The 21,605-nt window shown below is 41.5% G+C and overlaps 1 protein-coding gene across 2 annotated transcripts in view; it reads left to right on the forward strand.

Annotated features, from left to right (window-relative positions):
* Positions 1 to 4,168: 4,168 nt before the first annotated feature.
* The window catches only part of TES (testis derived transcript (3 LIM domains)), a 36,796-nt gene continuing 19,359 nt past the window's right edge, over positions 4,169 to 21,605 (forward strand). Inside the window, exons 1-2 of one of the 2 annotated variants that reach the window (XM_006882660.1) lie at positions 4,169 to 4,225; positions 16,861 to 16,946. In XM_006882660.1, coding sequence (XP_006882722.1) covers positions 16,861 to 16,946 — 86 coding nt within the window. In that variant the 5' untranslated portion in view covers positions 4,169 to 4,225. Of the gene's footprint in view, positions 4,226 to 12,323; positions 12,351 to 16,860; positions 16,947 to 21,605 lie in introns of those variants that run through there. The other variant, XM_006882659.1, reaches the window with a different exon arrangement.

The raw sequence follows: 21,605 nt of genomic DNA on the forward strand, positions 1-21,605 counted from the left end.
AGTCCAAGTATAGGTTTCGCGCTAGCATGATCAAGTGTTCTGGGATTCCCATTCTTCTCAGAGTCAGCCACAGTTTGTTATGATCCACACAGTCAAACGCCTTTGCATAATCAATGAAACATAGATATGCATTCCACTGGTATTCCCTACTTTGAGCTAAGATCCATCTCACATTAGCTACAATATCCCTAGTACCACGACCCCTTCTAAACCCAGCCTGGATTTCTGAAGTTCTCTGCTGATGTGCTGTCCCAGTCGCTTTTGGATAATCTTCAGGCATACCTGGAGAAATAAATGGCTGGAGTCAAAGGCAAGTAATTGTGAGAAGTCAGCAAATGCATGGTGTGCACACAGTGGACATTTTCCATTTTGCCTCTGAAAATAAAGCAGCGGTACATATTATTTTGTCAGGAGTCAGGCTTCAATTGAGAAAGCATATTATCAAGCTCATGCTGCTAAACTCTGTCATCTCTACCTAACTTTGGTTCCTATTTATTGTATAATATTGCCTCTTTAGCTGAAGGAGGAAATGACGAGGAGTCTAGCTAATCCAGTCTGGGCTTGACTCCCAGCTGTGCATTGGAAGCCCCATTTCTTTCTCTCCTTGATTCATCGAATACCTGGAGCCAAATGTAGGAGCAGTGAGGGCTTGAGGGAACACATTTTCAGTTTCCACTCAAGCTTAGACAAAGTGCAACCAGGATGCCTCATACAGGCAAAGACAGCAAACTCACATACTTTGGGCATGCTGTGAGGAGGGACCAGTCCTTGCAAAAGACATCATGCTCAGAAGGGTCGGCAACAGAGGAGGACCATTACAAAGGTGAATTGACACAGCCACTCTGAGAGTGAGTTTGTGTGTATCAGAATGGATGACAATGGCACAGGGTAGGACAGGGTTTAGTTTCTTTGTTCATAGGGTCACTGTGAGTTGTATTTGGCTGGATGACACCTGTCAACAACAACATGGCAAAGCAATCATTGGTTCAAGCTCAAAGTCAAGGGGACGAGAAACCTACTGTAGCCACTGGGAGACCATAGTAAAGGTAGGAATGTTTGATAAATATTATGAAGAAATGAAGAATGGGGGCCTTGACTTCAGTCAACGTATGCTAGAGTGGGGTGGTTGAATTTGGAGATTTGAAAATACCTACCAAAAAGCTTTAGCCATAACTTGTATGATCCACAGAGTCAAATAAATGCCTTTGCATAATCAATAAAGCACAAATAGACATTCTTCTGGTATTCTTTACTGCCAACCAGGATCTGTCTGACATTTTCATCCAGGATCCATCTGACATTAGCAGTGATATCCCTGTTGCCACACCCTGTTATAAATCTTTATGCCAATCTAGCTGTTTTTGAGTGATCTTCAGCAGTATTTTGCTTGCATGTGATATTAATGATATTGTTGGATAGTTTCCACATTCTGTTGGATCACCTTGCTTGGGAGATTACCTAGTCTCTCCTAATCTGTAATCTCTACTGTAACCTGCTCACCATTGGTGACTCTGTTGGTATTTTGAAATGCTGGTGACATACATTCCATCATTAAAGCGACCCACACGCCACACGGTATCACAAAATGACAGGTGATAGATTTTGTTTTTTTTTTATATTGTGGTATTAGTGAAAGTTTGCAGAAAGGATGATGCAAGAATGGGTATCATTCATACATTGAGACTCATGTTCCTCCCTCCCCCACAGTTCCCTTTGTAACACACATTCCAGGTTGTCAGTTGGCATAGGTATAATGTCTAATCTCCTATTCCATTCCGATACTCCCTCCCTTCTCTTCTGGTGTAGTGCTTGTTATCTTCTTGTTCTCCCCTCCTCCAGGTCCATCCTATTTGTGTAACAGGATCTTCCTCAGTATATGTCTTGTGACTGTGATATTTCACTCAGTTCCTAAACTCATCTATGTTATACAGTATTTTACAAGTTCATTGTGTCTCAGTGCTGCATTATATTCCATTGTGTGGCTGCAGGTTTTTTATCCATTCATTTATTGACAGGCACTTGGGCTGCTCCCATCTATTCACTATTGTAAATTACACCACAATAAACTTGGGTGTGCTGCATTTGTTTGCATTGGCTCTGATTTTTTTTAGTTTCTGGTTCTTTCCTATTAGTGGGAAAGCTGGGCCAAATCGTATTTCTATTTTCATCTTTTTAAGAAAGCTCCAGACCGCCTTCCAGAGTGGTAGTATCATTGTACATTCCCCTCAACAGTGAATGAGTTCCAATCTTAAAGGAACCTTGGTGGCTTAGTGCATTTCATGCAAGGCTGCTAATAAAAGGTCAGCTGTTGGATTACCAGCCACTCCAGGAAGAAGAAAAAAAAAAGAGGAGGTAGTTTCTTCTGATGAAGATTTACAGCCTTGGAAATGCAATGGAGGGATATCGTGAGTTGGTGCCAACTCAGCAGTAATGGGTTTGATTCTGGAGTCACACGTAGAACAATAGAGATTTTGTTTGTTAGTCATTTTCTCCTGAACTTGATGAAAGCGAGCCAGTGGGTACAGTGACCCTGCTGAACTTGTTGCCCGCTTCCCTGGGTCACACTTGGTGAGTCTGAAAGAAATACAAGGTTTGAGGTCTGCAGACAGAGGTTTCAATCTCAGATCTGACACTTGCAAGTTTCTTGTTTTGTTTTTTTACTTGCAATTTTCTTAGCCTCCTTGGCTTTGTACATTAGATAATTTCTCTTTATTGGGTTAGTGTAAGAGTTTAAGAAGAATATTAAAAAAAAAAAACCAAAACAAAAAGTGAACTGTGGGAGGGGAAAGGGAGGGAGAAGGGGTAAAAATGTGCAACAGTGAATGAATGAAAATCAATCTTCTCTGTAAACTTTCATTAAAATGACAATTAATATAAAATATTGTATCAAAAACAAAAAGAAGCCCTAGTGGTGTGGAGGTTGAAGTGCTTGGCATCTACCTGAAAACTCGCTGGTTCAAACCCTTCCGCACCTCCACAGGAGAGTGATGTTCCATTTCACTTTCACAGAAGAGTCCGGCCTAAGAAACCTGGTGGGCACTGGCTCCCAGTGCTGTCCTCAGAATCCGCTCTACGTCAGTGATGAGGATTAGTAAAGTGATATATGTGAGCACTTAGAACGAGGCCTGATATATGGCGCTTGCTATATATTAGTGCTGTCTGTTAATTATTAATGTTCTCTGGTCAGTTTTGTTTAGTTAGCTAGATGTTGGTCTACTAGGTAAATGTTTGGAGAACCAAATAGCATTGAGGCCAGATGCCAGCTTTAGAATCCTGGGAGTGAGCCCACACACTGGCCCTCTGTGTAAGCGGAATTTCATCTTTCAAGAGGAACAGATGATGTGAAGGGACTTGGCAAGAAAAAATAAGTAATTATAAGGCACTCGACAGTAAAGTTGCTTCCCCTGCCCTTTCCTTTCCAAGTTTCCAAGACCCTCATCAGTGATGTGAAATTCTAGTTTTGTTCTAATGTCCAAAGTGGAAAATCTGATCATCTTTTTGCACTCTTCCTGCATTTTCTGCCCTCTTCTCAATTGAGTTTTACTTTTGCTCCGTTGGGTTCTCCTGTCTACCTGGAATCACTCGCCCACCCAGTGCCACCATGGCGTGGTGCCCGTTCTTCCTGCAGGAGCTCCAGTCAAGCAGTTAGGGAATTAGAGATCATAAATCACTGAATTCTAAATCACCATTCCTACGTCCTCATCCATGGGTTATATTGGGTTATATAATAACTGTAAATGTCGCCTCCTTAATTTGAATTAAATATTTTGCATTCAGTATCACAAAGATATAATACACCAAGCCATAAGTCTGGGAAGCTTTGCATGCAAAGGGTCTTTTTAAAAAGGCCTTACAAGATACCACTATATATGGGATTCACTCTTTAGAGTCAGCTGTGGAAGTAATGATCCAAGACCAAATTAGGGATATTTGCCGTGATGTGGATTCTTTTAAGAGACTCCTACAAATGCCCTTTGGAGTCTGGTTTTTAAAATGCCTTTTATAGCTAATAAATAGGAGTCTTTGAGGGCTGTGTATAACCAACATGTTGTTGCAGAAGTTCTGCGGTGGAACCAGCACTTAGAATGGCCTCATTAAGAAGGAATGTTGACAGCAATCATAGCTGCTACTGTGGCATCTTTATAACCTACATTGTCTTTCTCAAAGCAACAGATTCAGGAAGAGGCCCTTTCTGAAAAGAATCCACGGAAGAGGGATTTTATGAGCGAGCATTTCAAATGACTGCCTTTATGCAATAGAACAAAAATAGTTTGATAGTAAGTTTGAAAAGTTTTATTAGTAACCAGCATTAACTGAGCAGACAGAACACGTTTTTAAAAAATAAATGTGGATCTTAAAAGACCATTTAAATTATTTTACCCCTAATAAATTACTTTTCAAATAACAGCACTTCAAAAAGGGAAAGTAGTTAAGAGCTACTAACTATATACTACTTAATTTGTATTAACTAGGTTGCACCTTGAATCTCAAAGAAATACTACATTTGTTTTCTTTTAATCCTTCACATTTCAGATAGAATTGTGTAATAGGATAAACCTTATCTAAATCTTTCCCATTTTTATTTTATTATGGGTTCTTTTAGAAGAATTATGGGAAGGGAGTTCTGGTGGCCTAGTGGCAAGAAGCTGCACTGCAATCCTGAAGGTGCATGGTTCATATCCACTAGATGCTCCTCTGAAGAAGGAGGGGCAGTCTCTTCCTGTGCCAGTTGGATCTGACTTGATGGTACATAACAAGAAGAAAAAAAACCCCACCAAAACCAACAACAATTAAAAAAGAAGAACTATGGGATATTATTATGGTATATCATGGTTTGAATCCACCAGTTACCCTGTGGGAGAAAGATGGGAAATCGACTCCCATGAGACTTACTGCCTCTGAAAAATCCACTGCAGAGTCACCTATGGGTTGGCCCCAACTGTATGGTACACAACAACATATTATACAAATTTTGAAAATTTTCTCAAATATAATCAAATTTTGCCCTTGAGCAAAATGGACTTGAATTGTGTGGTCTACTCTTACACAGTTTGTGTTTTCTTGTTGCTTGGTGCTTATTTAGGGCACTGTGGCACCATAGTCCCTGGGAAGCTATGCCGTTAACCCAAAGGCAGAACCTCCAGCAATTGAATCCACCACCAATTCCAAGGGAGAAAGCTGGGTAATCTACTCCGTCTGATTTACAGCCTGGGAAGCTAGGAGTTGGATCCAAATCATTGCAATGAGATGAGCTCGAGTGTTGTGTCTTCTTGTTGTGTGCTGTCAAGTTGGCGATGACACGTAGCTGTTAGGAGACTTAATCCTCGGAAAGGGGCATCATGCTTGGGAAGGCAGAGGGCCAGCAAAGGCGAGGAGGACCTTCAACGGGATGTATTGACAGACAGTGACTGCAGCACTGTGCTCGAGTACGCCAGAGGTAACGAGAATGGTACAGGTCAGAACAGGGTTCAGATCTGTTTTTCATAGGGTTACTATGAGTCGGACCTGACTCCAACAACCACCACCATCACGTCAATCAGTGTTTAAGATAAACACGTAGAAATGCTTCAAGGTATGCACACCCATGTTTATCACGGCTCTGTTCACAATAGCAAGGAGTTGGAAACAACCTAAGTGCCCATCAGCAAATGAATGGATAGAGAAGCTGTGATATATTCACACAATGGAATATTATGCTGCATTGAAAAACAAGGAACTCATGCAATATTATTAAAAATGACCCTGGAGGACATTTTGCTGAGTGAATTATCTCAGTCACAAAGGGACAAATACTGCATATTTCCACTGTTGTAAAACAGGATTGACATCAAGGTTGGGGGAGAGTGAGAAAGATGGGATGAGGGAGAAAATGGTTTAAAAGGGATATGTGATGAGGCATTATTATCATGACAGGAGTCCAGAACGAAGGCTGCATAGACTGGGGGGAGGGATTGTAAAACAATGAGGGAACCGTTTTTTTTACTTTTCAAAGAGGAGAGTGTGCTGGGGAGAGGAAGGGGTGGGGCAGGGAGAAAAGTGCAACAATGAATGAATGGAAATCCAAAGTCTCTCTAAATTTTCATTAAAATTAATAAAAAAAAATTAGATGCTTCAAGGTATCTTACCCAAACTAAAATGCATTGTTATTACCTAGAAAAATGGTACACTTCACATCTAGGACTTGTTCAGTTATTTTACCAAATTTATTAAGATTGCACGTATGCTTAGTTTATCTAGTGCAGATGTATTTAACCTCATACCTGTGCACAGATTGCCAAGGAGAACAGTACCTTTGCCATGTACCTAAAACAAGTACTTTTATAAGAAATAGAGGTGAAGAAATGAGTAAGAGACTTCTGTTTAATTCATTAGAGTTCTAGGAAGATTGACCTAGTACCCCTGGAATAGATTTATTATAAAATAGACTGAAAGCTGGTTTCTTTCTTTTTCTGTCTTAACAGACTAAACCACTATGTGTGACCAAAATGTTAAATCCACTTATAGTGAATTTTATCTTAGAAATTCATGTAGACTTTGACTTTACTTTGTACATTCAAACACAGAAGGGATATGGAAATTAATTATTCTAGAGTTCGTGGAGAAGGATTCGGATTCTGTTTGCTTCTTAGTCATCAATACAGACAGCGAAAGACTTTTAATTGATTATTCTAGAGTTACGGTGGCTTAGTGGTAAGGAATTGTGTTACTAACACAAAAGTTTGCAGTTTGAAGCCACCTGCTGCTCCCTGGGAGAAGGACGGGTACACTAGAAGGTCAGCTATGGTTCAGTTCTGACTCAACAGTACATATAACAGTTAGGATTCTTTGATTTTAGGTTAAAGACTCTGCTGTTTTCTTGCCATAACTTACGGTTAATAAGTAGTGGTTAAGAACAGGAAGTCTGTGATCCAACATCATTCAACTTTGCTGTAGTTTATTTTAATGAAATGAGGAAAATGCGAGTACTCTGCTGCCTTGGAATATATTTGTTTGACCACAGTCCGGAATAAGAGGGGCATAGCAAAGAGGACTGAGGGAGGGGTGCGGTGGGGAGGGAGGAAATTATACAACAATGAATTATTTATTTTTTTGAAAGTGAACTGGGGGGGATATAGGGAGGAAAATGTGCAGCATTGAAGGACTGACAATCCAGCTTTTCTGTAACATTTTGTTAAAATCACAAAAAAAAAATAAAATAATGATACTTCAGACTCCCACCGGACTGGTAGGAGGAGTCAGTGGGTTGATTCACGGAGAACACCTTAGACCCACGCCTAGTATATATAACCAGCAGCTGCCAATTTGATTCCAGCTCCTGGCAATCCTGTCACCCATCCTTTCACTGAAGGCATGGCTGGTGGATGTGACCTTTGGCTTTTGAAGTTGGCAGCCAAGTGTTTACACCACCCCACCCCTCCCCACCCCACCCGAGTTCCTTCCTGTGTAATCAAAGGCAAAGCAAACTCTGCTGAGTCAGTTACAACTCACAGTGCCCTTCACTGGGTTTCAGAGACTAAGTCCAGTCTGGACTAAATCTTCTGGGTTTCCAGGAGGAGACTGCCCATCTTCCACTTACAGGCCAGCTGGGGGTTGTGGGGAGGCAGACTGCCAGCTTTTTGGCTACCTGACCAATATGCCCATTATACCACCAACAGTTCTTTCTTGGAAGGATAGGTACTCATTAAGTAGTAATTGTGTTATTATCATGACCACCCTGCCAGAATCTATTTTGCCAAAAGCAGCGGGGACCTGGCAATAGCGATACTGTTTTTAAAACATCATTTGATAATGAAAATATGTAATAAGTAAGTAAATGCACAGCAAAGAAGTAAAAACAAAACAAGATACATCATTACTTTTAAGCATTAGTCACAGTGCTGACATCATGTTAAGGGCGAAAAGCTTACTTAAGGTGTTAAGCAATCTTGCCATCGGATGCCCTGAAGTCAATTTCTGACTCATAATGACCCAGTAAGTGACTAAGAACAGATCCCTGATAACGTTTTCTTCGCTGTAATCTGGACAGAGGCTCATCATTAGGTATTTTTTTCCCTCAGAGACATGAGGTGGGTTCCAGACAACCGCACCCTTTCCGTTAGCAGCTGGACATGTAGGAGCTGTCGTGCCATCAGCTCCGCGCGGATGGATACAGCATACAGATAACAGAACTTGTGTGCAGACCATAGGAATTCAGAATGAGCTCACTGGGGATTATTGCAAGTATCACAGAGAACCAACATTGTGATTACATCTTTAAAAAGAAGGGTTTTGTCATGTAGAGAAAAAGAGAAAGGAGATCATCCATGGCAAAGCGACAGTGTCCCCTTAGAGTGGTCAGAAGGGAAAAGAGTGAGGAAGGCTAGGAAGGCAGGTGGTGGGAGCCAAGCTGCTGGCCTCATACACAGACAGATGCCACACAAAAAGTGACAAATTCATCGTAAAGATATTTAAACCAGGGGAATGCCATGATTGTCTCTGGGTTTTGTTAAAATAACTTTGAGAACAGCAGTTTGACCTGATGCAAGGTGGGCAGTCCTGGAACTGAGGCTGTGAATTGTTGGCGCCCTGAGACTTGGAGCACAAGCATCGTCAAGAAATGAGTCCCTGAGTTGTTGACATGCTGAGACTTTGAGCACATGCTTTGTCAACAGCACAGATTGTAAAGGGATTAGAGGGATAGGACTTGGCAAGTGGTGGGCATTACCAGAGAGGCAGCGTGGGTGACCAGATGGGTCGTAACAACTCCCCCCCCCACACACACTCCCCAATGTATTTCCATGAGCTCTGGGGGCTTAGTGGCAAGAAGCTGCACTAAAATCCCAAAGGCATGCGGTTCAAGGCCACCAGCTAGCTGCTCCATGGAAGAAGGATGGGCAGTCTCCTCTTAAGTGATTAACTGCCTATGCAGACCCCCTGGAGGATCAGCTATGGGTCGGTTTTGATTCTTTGATCCACAACAACAACAACATGTATTTCCAACTTAAATGAGAGATGGGACACTTGTCTTTCTTATGAACCAAGAAAAAAAGAGATCCATTTTATTAGGAATTGACAATATCAACCTTTAATCACAATGAATTATGTTGTTGACACAGTGACTCTAACAGTGGCTGTGGGCATACAGGTTAGGGCACTGTCTGCTGTTTGTGAGCTCACTGTGGGTCATAGTGGACCTAAGAGCACATAACATCAACAGTCTCAACAAGAAATTGACAAACTCTAGGAAAGCTCAAAGTGCCTCTGATTTTGCACAAAATCTGATTTTCTGTGTAATCCATTCTGGTATTGCAGATCTTGGTAAACACTGTAACTAGCACCTTCAAACATTTTAACACCTTGTCAGAGATTAATCAGAGCCTACTGAGGGGTGAAGGAGAATCTTCACAGATGAAACTAGGTTTCTCAGAGGACTGTGTGCTAGCAGAAGTTATTTGAAACTGTACTTTCTTTGTGCAGAATATTGATCTCTGTGCACAAAATCTAGAATGCTTTTTAAAAAGAGGAATATGCATACGTTGGGAGGGGCAATAGACACACATGTGCATATACAGAAAGAGACACAGAGAGGAGTGGGGGAGAGACAGACAGAGAGTGAATATAGGAACCTTTTATAAGTGACTTTGGTCAGTTTCATTCCTACATGATTAAAGAAGGCTTAGTAACACTTGCTTGTTTAGTAACCACATATGATTCTTTACTCCAGAGGGAAATTTGGTTATGAAAACATCATGAATCAGATGATCTCACCCTGAATACTGTATAATATCTTCCAGACCCAAATTGTCTCCAAATCAACTTAGACCATGTTTGAAATACCAGATGTTGCCTACTCCCCTTCCCTTTTCTTTCATTAAAGTATCTGATATGCAATACCTACTCTCCGTTGGGTCAGAGGGGTCACCTGAAATGTTGCCAACCTATCTGGTTTCCTGAAATTATGAATATGGAGAAATTGATTCCATCCATATTTCTTTCTCATAAAAGAAATGAGGTCAAAGAGGTATTTCAAGGCAGTATGTGGATATAAGTTCAATATCTGGATCCTACAGTTAAAGACATTTTATAAGTCTTAACGTTTGTCTTATTTGTCTGCCTGTCTTGTCTGTGATTGTGCTCTCTGAGAGTGTGCTCTGGTGACCTAGACTGTAGTGAATCACCTCCCACAAGATTCACAAACTCAGAAGGAATCTATTCTGACTGCATGGCAGTGAGTTTGCATATTTTTTTTAGATTCTTTCAGTATAAAAATGGTTGGTGTTTTTTTCTGTCTCTCCTTCCCCAGAAGAACTTTGATTTATATTCCCAAAACCTCACTCTCAAAAATAACTCAAACTTGTTGAGTTGGAATCTACTCATAGTTGTCCCTCAATCCGGATTTCAGAAGACGTAAATTACATGGGAGGAGATTGCCCATCTTGCTTCCACAGATCTGCTGGTGGATTTGAACCCCTGGAGTAACGAGGCTTTTGGGTTCATAGCACAATATATGGATTATGCCACCAAAGCCTGACTGGTTTCTCCAAATACAGTCAAGCCAAAGAACCTATTTTTTTTTTTTTTTTTTGGACACTGAAGAAGACAAAGGAGCTCTTGGTGGTGCAGTAGTTAAAGCTCCTAACTTCCAACTAAGCATCTGTGGTTAGAACCCACGAGGTGCTCTGAGAGAGAGACGTGGCTCTCTGCTTGTGGAGAGATTTGCAGCCTTGGAAAACGGATGGAACTAAGTAGAACTCTGCAAGTCGGGATCTAGTTGAGGGCAGCACATTTGACGAAGAGTAATTAACCTGTCATATCCTTGTACTGATGCTAACCAGAAAGTATTACTAAAATTACCCGAAGTAGACAGCCTTGGGACTTGTGCAGTTACCCAAAACATGTGTTTTTAGGCATTGAATGTTGACTCTTGAGAGGAATATTGCATGACGTTCGCTGTTGAAATAATTACATGGAGCAGAGCAGTTCTTTTCTTTCCTCCGTGTGCCTTCTGGCACCGTCCTCAGAACTGAGACCACTGTGACAGGTAGGGGCTGTTCATTTAGCTTTCTGGAGCGTTATCTCTGCTGAGGGCTCACCCTGGAGCAGACAAGTAGATAACAATGTGTTTATCTGCTCCATGGTTCCCAGTCATTATTTTAGAATCCAAGCTTTCTTGGACTTGATCTAGTTCAATTCCTTTATTATCTCAATGAGACCTCTGAGGAGGGGTCGAAGTGACTTCCTAGACCATTTAACTGGTGGTGACTTCTGGGACTAGGTGGCAGTTTTCTGGACTCTCCTCCTGTGAGCACTGTTCTTTGTCTTGTTAGTGCTTAGCATCTATAATCAGTGTAATTCTTGAGAACCTTCGTAACTTGTATGACCTATTCTCAGACTGAGGCTTTATATCTATAAGCCTTGGTGCTTGGTTCTAGTATCTGGACCTCCCTTTGTAAGCAACCAGGTGTCTTACTTAGCCAGGGAGCAGAAACACTGTGGCCTCCACATCCTCTTCACGCCCCAGTCCTACGCTGCTGCTCATACTGTGGGTGCCAGTAAATAACCTTTTCTCTTCTGTTACCCCGACCAAGAATTCTGGTGACTTAAAATGGCAGGCTGCCAAAACAGTAAACAAATCTATCTTGGAAGAAATGCAGTGTCCTTGTACTCTGGGCATGTTGTCATGAGGTCAGTCCTTGTCAAAGGACATCATGCTTTGCAAGGTGGAGCATAATCGGCGAAAGAGGAAACTCTCTACAGGAGGAATTGACAAAGTGACTGCATCCATAAGCACTGAGAGTGCGAAGCCAGGACAGGATGGGGCAGAGCTTCACTCTGTCGTACAAGCACAGAACCGACTCAGCAGCACCTGACAACAGCGAACACTGAGAAGCCAGCACACATGTTTGAATAGTCAGGAACAACAGGCATGGAGAAGAGATTAAGAAATTGACGTTGTCAATCATGTCATCTTGCTTGGATTCACAATCAACATCCTTGGTACCAACAGTCAAAAAAAAATAAAAAAATGAATCACATTGGAAAAATCTTCTGTCACAGACCTTGTCAGTGATGTCAGCTTAAAATCTAAAGTGGGCCTGATGTAAGCCATGGCCTTCCCAATTGCTTGTTATGCATCTGAAAATTAGACAGTGACAAAGAGTGACTGAAAAAGTATCAGTGCCTTTGAGTTGTTGTTTTAGAAAAGACTACTAACTAGTCCATGGGCTATCAAGAGAACAGAAGGGTCTGTCTTGGAGAAGATAAAACCAGAGTGCTCCTTGGAAGCAAGGATGGTGAAACTTTGTCACACATACTTTGGGCAAGCTGTTGGGTGGGACCAGTCCATGGAGAAAGAAACCATTCTTAGAAAGGTGAGGGTGGGTGGCTGGGTGGGGTGTCAGTGTAAGAGAGGAAGACCGTTGACAGGACAGATTGACCCAGTCACTGAAACAATGGGCTAAGGGATGTTGGAGATGGTCAGAAAGGCACCAGACAGGCCAGAGTTTAGAGCTTTGTTAATGGGGTCACTATTTAGTTCTGCTACAGTGCAGACACAGTGTACAAAATACTAGATTTAAAAGAAATGGATGCTACTACTGCATTCTAGATGGTAGTTCATTATGAAACTGGCCATACCCGTGTAAGAAGAGAAAGTACTAGGTTGTGAATTGTGTGTCTCTTTAGTTGAATAGCAGCATGTATGTGTGTTTGAATCATAATAGAAGTTGAAAAGTAGGATACGACTGTGGAAGAAGAACCCGTTCCATAATGTTGCCTAAGTTAGAGATACTGTGCTGCTGTTCATGGTCTTAGGTGTCACAGCTATACACTTACAGCTATCAAATAATATGACAAATAATTCATTGGCAATCAAAAACTTTCTATCCTTGATATTCTCCCTTCTAAAATTAACTTTTGATTTGTGTGAAAGTTGACAGAGTAAACTGGTTTTACACATTTTCTTTTATGGCTTTGATTGCAACCTCCACGATGTAACTAGCTACATTCTTCCTGCTCTCTCCCTATGGTTACCTTTTCTATTTGCCCTTTCCTCCATCCCTTTCTGCCTTCTGAGTTTTCTCCCCGTATGAATATTGCCCTTTTGATCTAATATGACTGATTATTCTCACTAGTTTGTACTTCCCTATGGTCATATTGTTTATCTTATAGGCCTGTCTTTTAAAATTTAACTGAAAGTTTAGTCATAGAGGTGACTTCAGTTCCACGTGTGAAGGGTGTCTAAAGGCTATGGTTTCTGTACTCCCACCAGTCCCTATCAGAGTAGTAGATGTGATCTTTAAAGAATGATTTTTGAGTCTTTGTTGGACACTTTTCTCTCATTTTATCCAGCACTTCATATTGTGATCCTTTCAGAGTGGTCCGCACTGGTAGCTGGGCACCATCTAGTTCTTCTGGTCTCAGTGACATTGAACCTGAGGTTCATGTGGTCTATTAGTCCTTTGTACCTTTGACTTTTTCCACTCTTCTTTGTGCTGGACAAGGAGAGGAGACTGTTATACCTGAGGTGGTCAATCATTGCTTTTAAGACCCTACTTGATACTCACCAAAGCAGGATGTAGAATACGCCAGTTGACCTTCCTGTCCCTGGGACAATAGATGGTCTTGAGCCCTTGCGCCCAGCACCTCATTTCCTTAAGATGTATGGTTATTAGCTAAAGCTTTCCCATGTTTATGTGAGAAATGTATGCTTTGCTATATTCATAGATATGTTTGAAACACACATATAGAAATCCTCTCTGTCAAGCCTTTATTCTCACAGGCTTGATCCCATTCACCCTGTCTCATTTGTTAGGTCTTTGTCAGTGCCGTTACTGCAGGAGTGTATATTTAATAGTGTCCCCTTGGTTGCATTTGACTCTCATGCTCTTCACATTATCTTCCTTTGCCCTGATCATTTTGTACTGATCGTTACTGTGTTGTTAGGTGCCCCCCAGTTATCCCTGACCCTTTGGGACCCTGTGTACAACAGAGCAAAATTCTGCTCAGTGCTGTGCTAGCCTCACAATTGTTGCTTGAGCCCACTATTGCAATAATTGAACCCAAATTGCAAGCATTGTGTTAATCCATTTCATGGAACATCCTCCTCTTTTCTACTGACACTTTACTATATATGAGCTTTAATCATTTCCACTATTATCTAACAATGGTTTTGAAATCCTGGTGGTTTTGTTTGGTTTTGATCAGAATTAGTTATATAGCAAGGAGAGTGTGTATGGTGTTGCTGGTGACCTAATTTCACTCTCCTTCATTACTTTTTTCTGTCTTGTATTTTCAGCATCCCTCCTGGTCATAGTTCTGTTGGTGGGAAGGGTAAAAGCATGTATGTTTGGAAAAGTAAGAAGGGGCACTTTCCCAGGTTGTCACTGACCCTGCTGGGAAGAGCCAAAGTGGAGATGAAGCTCACCCTCCACGCATTCTGGTGAAGGTGGAGGGATACGAAGGCGGAGCTTCCTGAACTTTCTGGGCAGGCTACACCTCTGTACGTTTTAGTTCCCTGGTTTCTTACATTAAGGGGGTGCCTACATCGCCCCGTCCTGTGACTATGTGGCGTGCTTTAAACGCAGAAAGGAGCCCTGGTGGCCGAGTGTGTATTTATGAGTCAGTCTGACAAAGAAAAAGGCGAGAGTTGGAATCCTGGCTGTTCTGAGGGAGGAAGGCGGGAAATGACAGCCTTGGAAACACAGCGTAGGGTCTCTGTGACCTGTAACTGACTTGGCAGCAAGTCAGGTCTGTTACCAACTTTTGGAAGAACTAAAAGAGGAAATGTATGAAATACATTCAGCTCCAAGAGAATTCTGAATTGATGACTACATTAAGAACATAAATAGGTGGTGGTTGTTACTAGCTGCCATCCAGTCGGGACAGACTAAAAGCTTACCCTGAGGCTGTCAACCACAAGGGTGGAGATTGTCCATCTTTCTTCCCAGGAGCAACTGATGGATTTGGTTGGCAGAACAATTCCTTACCACTTAGGCCACAACCTCTTCCCTTTAAAAAAAAGAAAGATAGGTGGTGGATTGTGTGTGTGTGTGTGTGTGTGTGTGTGTGTGTGCGCGCGCGCGCGCGCGCCTTATTCCAAGGTTAAATTTGTAAATTAGCAGTGAACAATGCAGATCCCTTAGTGTACAAACGTATAATTGAGATTCTAGTGGTGTTCGGTGAGCTTCTTGATTACATTTTAAAAAGCGAAGAGGACAAGCTGATAATGTTGGAATATGTTTCCAGTGTTTTTTTACAGCCCTGGTTGCTCAGAGCAGGAGTTTCAGGTGTGAAAGTAGGCACATTAGTCATTTTCCAGGAATCCGAACCGACACATACCTCACCCTTCAGAAGGGCGCGGAGGCTCTGAGTTCCGTAGGAGAAGGTGCCCAACTTTTCTCTTGAGCTTTGGTAACTGCTGGACAGATGCTCCCCACCTTTAAAGCGTATTCAGATTGTCTGACTTTAAAATAGCGTGGCCTCTTCTGAGCAACCTGCTAGAACACTTGATTTGAATGTGCCCATGTGATCATAAGCAGATGTGGTAATTTTCTTCAGAAAGAAAGGAAGGACTTCACTTAAACTTCAGGCTACCTCAGGCTGGTCTTTCAAGGAATCAGCTACAATGTGGTTTTGATTTTATGGTGGCAAACAACTTGGTGGAGCTACAGAAGTTCCCCTTGAAGAGAAACTCTCTTACTTGTCTAACTTAAACCACAGCTTCCAGCCCTCATCAGTAACTTAATTTGGGAGCAGCCACTTACATGATTTTTTTTTTTACATGATTTTTTTTTAAGTGAAGATTAATCTAGTCACTGGTGATGGCCAATGTGCTGTTGCAAAGCTGGTTGGTCTTTTCTACTGAAATATCAATACTTGGGTAAAGGAGCTTATATTACCATTTTGCTGTCTGTCCCCTATCACAGTTCCCATTTCCATTTATTAGGTCATGTCTCTCAAGTGCCCAGGGCCTTTTTATTATTTAATGTGGTGGTGGTGGTGGTGATGGGCAAAGGGTTTATTATGACAAGGGTACAGTGGAGCTCAGATGTCAGATGGGCCTAGCCTCAGATCTCATCTTCACCATTTGTTAACACTTGGAGTTTAAACACATTCCATAACCTCCCTTGAGTTCCAGTTAAAAATGGAGAATAATAACGGTGCCTACTTTGTAGGTAGTTTATGAAGTCTTGGTAAGAGTTTAATGAGATAATAGAAATAAAGTGCTTACCTCTGTGCCTGGTACTTAATTAATACTGTTGCTATTATTATATTTATTGTTGTAGATTATTATAGTGATTTCATGGGAAGTCTAAAATTTTCCACGTTTGCTTCAAAGTCTGTACTCTGGAAATCACCCTTACTTAGCCATGATTTCTTGGTGTTCCCTATGTCTAGGCCATGTGGTGGTCAAAGACAAACCATCACCTGTAGTCTTGTAAGCATTCTGCAAAATGATAGGTTGGCAATTCAGACCCACCCAGTGGCTCCCCAGGTGCAAGGCCTGGAAGTTTGCCTTCATAAACTCTACAAACCAGAAAACTCAATAAGGTAGTTATACTCTGTCACACAGGTCACCATGTGTTGAAATTGACTTGAAGACACCAACAACAATAACAGGATGTAATGATATTCTAACATGTTGCTTTTTATGACAACCAAAGAGAAATTAAGAATATAAAGTCTCTTGTGTATATGCCCTTGAAGTCACATATGCATACCAGAGTGTTACCATTGGTTAAACAATGTGATGCCTCACAAAAGATTTGTTTGAAAGTTCTAGTAACAAGTGAACTGTGCAATTGAAAAGTGTGATTTACTGAATTTTTTTAGTTTTTAAAAACTTTAATAATAGACCTGCACTGTTTTTCTCTCTAACAGATGGCATTAGGACATGAGCAAGGATTTGGAGCCCCCTGTTTAAAATGCAAAGAAAAATGTGAAGGCTTCGAGCTGCACTTCTGGAGGTAATAATTTGCAAATGTACAGCCACACACACTCAGGTTAGACAGACCCTCAGAGGGGAGTCATGTATGCAGGGCCTCTCCGGCAGGTCCAGGAGCTTTCCAAGTTGTCTAACTAGTTAGTCTCTCTGAGGAACGGATACAGAGGAGAGCCCTCTACCCTCCTTTAATAGCTGAGGTTAGAATATGAATATAGTGTCATTTCTTTGTTGTTCTTCAGATTTACTGGCAGCTCCAGAATACCGAATATGTCTTTGGGAGTATATAAAAAAAAAAAGTCTTTAGAAACCTACCAGGACTGGTTATATGAAGTGGAATTTAGGTTACATCAACATTTTCAGCTGTGAATTTACTATTGCAAAACATGGAAACATCAGAATTAAAAGAATAATTACAAGTATTGATGGTTTCTTGGTTGTCTGGGCCTGCTATAACAGAAATACTACAAGTAGATTACAGCAAGACCATAAAAAACAAATGTATTTTCTCATGACGTAGGAGTCTGGACGTCCAAATTCAGGGTGCCAACATTTTAAGGGAAGGCTTTCTCTCTGTCAGTAAGGTCTTGGTCTGCCTTTGATATATGTGAGGCTGGAGGTCCTGTATAATTTCTGTGGGTCTTGGCATCAGTCTTCTGCTGGGTCCAAGACGCTCTTACCTTGGGAACCCCAATTTCAAAAGATACGCTTTGCTCCCAGCTCTTCCTTCTTGGTGCTAGTTCTGTCTGCTCTCTGCTCTCTTGTTTAGTCTCTTTTATGTGGTTGCTGTGATACTAAACACTGTGACACTTATGTGTCAAATGTGATAATGGTTACCCATGGTGGACAGTGTGGGCTGGAGCTCCTGATTAAAACAGCTTGGAAGCGGAAGTGGCATCCACTTCCTAAATGGCTTGCCTCCTGAAACCCTATGAACTTGGAGAAATGATAAAAGTTAAACAAGTGTTCAGGTCTTTCGTTCATAGGGTCGCTATGAGTCGTCCATGACTCAATGGCACTTAACAACAACCACAACATAGAGTTCTGTTGGCCTAGTGTATAGAAAGTTATACTACCAAGCCAAAGGTGGGTGATTTTAATCTGTGGCCCTCAGGCTTGGTTTTAATTGCTTTTGGTCAAGCATTCTTCTAAGTGATATAGCACTGGTCTGTCCATTTGCTGTACAGAAGTAAGTTGTGGTTGCTGTGATGCTGAACACTGTGACACTGATGAGTCAAATGCGATAATGGTTACCCATGGTGGACAGTGTTTGGTGGAGCTTCCCGATTAAAATAATTTGGAAGCAGGAGTGGCATCCTCTGGAAATTCTAAGAACCTGGAGAAACAATGCACATTATACAAGTGTTCAGGTCTTTTGTTCATAGGGTCACTATGAGTCGTCTCCAATTCGATAGCACTTAACAACAACAACCACACATATCTCATAAGGGATTGACTTAACATAAAACTTAGTCCGTAGTATCCTGTATCATGAAGATCTTTTTATCCTACCATATGGATATGAGATAGTTTAGGATTTACTGCACATAAAATAATTATATCAGATCACAACATAGAGAATAATAGCATAATACAGATAATTACAGCCTTGCCAAGTTGACATATTTTTTGGGAATATGGTTTGTCCATAGCAGATAGAAGAAAATTGTTGTCAGTCTTTTGCTTTGAGTCAAATGCATTTATATCGAGGTCCATCTAATGCAATGGATTAAAAATTTTAATTTTACATAGATTCTATTTGCATGTTTTATTCAAGTCATATTGAGTATCATATTAATCTAAATTAGTATTTAAAATCTTTTTCATGTGAAGAAATGTTCTTGAGCATTGACTGTCAAAACCTAATGATGATTCTTAATGTTTGTTCAAAGTTAAAATCTGCAAGTTAGTGATAGAAAAAAATAGAAATAATCAGCTGTCAATAATATTGCGATGACAGCTGGATCATTAAAATGACTCTCATTTAAAGACCATTTCTGTTCTTTGAAACTGTTTAGAATAAAAAATCCATGTAGGCTGTGTGTTGTTGTTATGTGCCGTGAGTCGTTTGCGACCCATAGCGACCCTATGCACCACAGCCCTAAACCCTGCTCTGTCCTGTGCCAACCGCACTGCCTCTGACACACCCATCCCGATTGTTGTTGTTGTTGTTATGTGCCGTTGAGTCGCCTGCGACTCATAGCGACCCTATGTACAACAGCCCTAAACTCCGCTCTGTCCTGCGCCAATCGCACTGTCTCTGATACTCCCATCCCAATTATCCCAGTTACTGAATCCCGATACAATATTAAATATTAAAGGATTATGTAAACAGATAGGGACCTCTAGTAGCCTAGTGGTGAGAAACTACCCTGCAGTCTCAAAGGCACGCAGTTTCAATCCCCCAGCTGCCACCAGCAGATCCGAGGGAGAGGGATGGGCAGTTTAATCCTGTGTGACTAACAGCCTCTGGAAACCCTCTGGAGGATCAGTGATGGGTCCGTTCCTACTCAGTGATGCTCAACAACATGTAAACAGATAGAAATTGGAACATAGACCCTTTGAAAAGATACTTTATGTAAAAAGTTTTACTAAACGGAAACCATTGTTTTAAGTAGTAAAGGCAGCAGAAACCACAACCTTCCCCAAAATGATGATGCTCTTTATTCTTTACCTTCAGGACGCTCAAATTAGCCAGAGAATTTTTTTATGATTATTACAAGACCTTACTAGCTCTTCGTTGTGCCCTTTTCTCAAGAGACATAAGAGCTCAGGGATATGACTGTTGTATTTTAGGATAGTAATGCCATTAAAGACAAAATCATTTGCTTGGGTTATAAGATTTTACACATCATTTAAGTCCCTCCTGCTTTGTGGAGGACGCCACTGCCCTCTAGCGGGCATAGTTCTTACTTTACAATCCTTTGACACAATCTTTTCATTCAAACAAATAATTGCCAAAAATTGCTGGAATGGAGATTTTTTTGCATCTCCTTAGTAAAAGCTGTCATTTTCTCCTTAAAGCATATCATAGTGATCCTTTTTTGGTTTTGTTTTGTCCTTTATTTTTTTTTTGTCATGGATCACTGCAGTTACTCTTTACCATTGAGTTGGAACCAACTCATCGCCAACCCTCCTGGGTTTTCAAAGGCAGTATATCGCATGGGAGTTGACTGCACATCTTTTTCCCAGAGAACAGCAGGTGGATTCGAGCCATGTATCTTTGGGTTGGCAACACAGCTCCTTACCACTAAGCTACCAGAGCTGCTGCTGCTGCTGTTCTTAGGTGCTGTTGAGTCAGCTGTAACTCACAGGGACCCTGTGGACAGCCAGCCTGCCTCCTGCCCCATCCTGTGCCATCATCACCATCTCTGACACACTAGAGCCCATTGCTGAAGACACCGTGTCAATCTCTCTCATTTGAGGGTGCTCCTCTCTCCATCACCCACCCTCAATCTTTTCAAGCATGATTTCCCTTTCCAGGGAATAGCCTCGCCTAGCTACATGTCCACAATATGAAAGACGAAGCTTTGCCATCTTTGCCTCCAAGGAGTAATCTATCTGGACCTTTTTTCCAAGACCTACCTGGTTTTCCTTTGATAGTCAGTGGGATATTCAGGACTCTTCGCCAGCACCACAACTGAAAGGCATCAGTTCTTCTTCTGTCATCTTTAGTCATTATCCAGCTCTGTGATGCATGGCAGTTGATTGAGAAGACCATGGCCTGAAGTAGACACACCTTAGTCTTCAAACTGGCATCATTGCTCTCCAGCACTTTGGAAGGGTCCCTGGCAGCAGATGTCTCCTGATTTCCTGACTGCTGATACTAAGGGTATTAATTGTTGATCCAAGCAAGATGAAATCATTGACAACTTCAATTCTTTCTTCATATCTTCTAATGCTGACTAGTAGTATATCCTATTTTCAGAGAATAATATGTCAGACAAGATCTTTACGGCATAAAAAAGTATACCCCTCGCTCCATTAGTTTTAGCACATAGTATAGTTTACGCCCTAGGGTATATATACACACTCTGAGACTATTAAAGAGCATAAAGATGAGGACATTTGGCACAGCCTCCAGCTTCACCAGGGTTTACACATTGATCCAGATCTTAGTGGTCTTTTTCCTAATATGAATCAGGGGCCTCTGGTGGCTTAGTGATAAGGAATAGTGCTGCCAACACAAAAGCACCTGATTCAAATCTACCAGTCAACTCCTGTGTGATTTACTGCCTCTGAAAACCCACTGGAAGGTGACCTATGCTTGGTTCCTACTCTACAGTACACAACAACAGCAACAATAATAAAGTATCAGTGCAGACATATTTCTCTTTTAGTTCAAGTTCTTACTAGTTTCTTGACTTAAAAAAAAAGTCATAGCTAGAGGCCTGAGGCCGAGAACTTTGGTGCTACGTGGTAGCTACTCTCACATGCAGTCTTCAGAATCTATTCTGTCCTGGTTGCACTGAGTACACAGAGATCCCAGCGGCGGGCCGGGGCAGAGAAGTATTATGGTCAGTGTGGGTCCAGGAGCCTATGGCTCTGCTCAGCTCACATAGCCGTCCCTTCTATCTTCAGAAGGACCTTGACTTCTAGGCACACTCACAGCCGACCTAAACTATTCTCTTCTTTACCAGCCTGTCCTTCCACATAGCCAAAGAATGGTCTTCAGAAAATAGAC

This window comes from Elephantulus edwardii, unplaced genomic scaffold (genome assembly GCF_000299155.1).
Source record: "Elephantulus edwardii isolate Elephantulus edwardi_28Jun2011 unplaced genomic scaffold, EleEdw1.0 scaffold00022, whole genome shotgun sequence".
In the NCBI taxonomy this organism is placed as follows: Eukaryota; Metazoa; Chordata; class Mammalia; order Macroscelidea; family Macroscelididae; genus Elephantulus; species Elephantulus edwardii.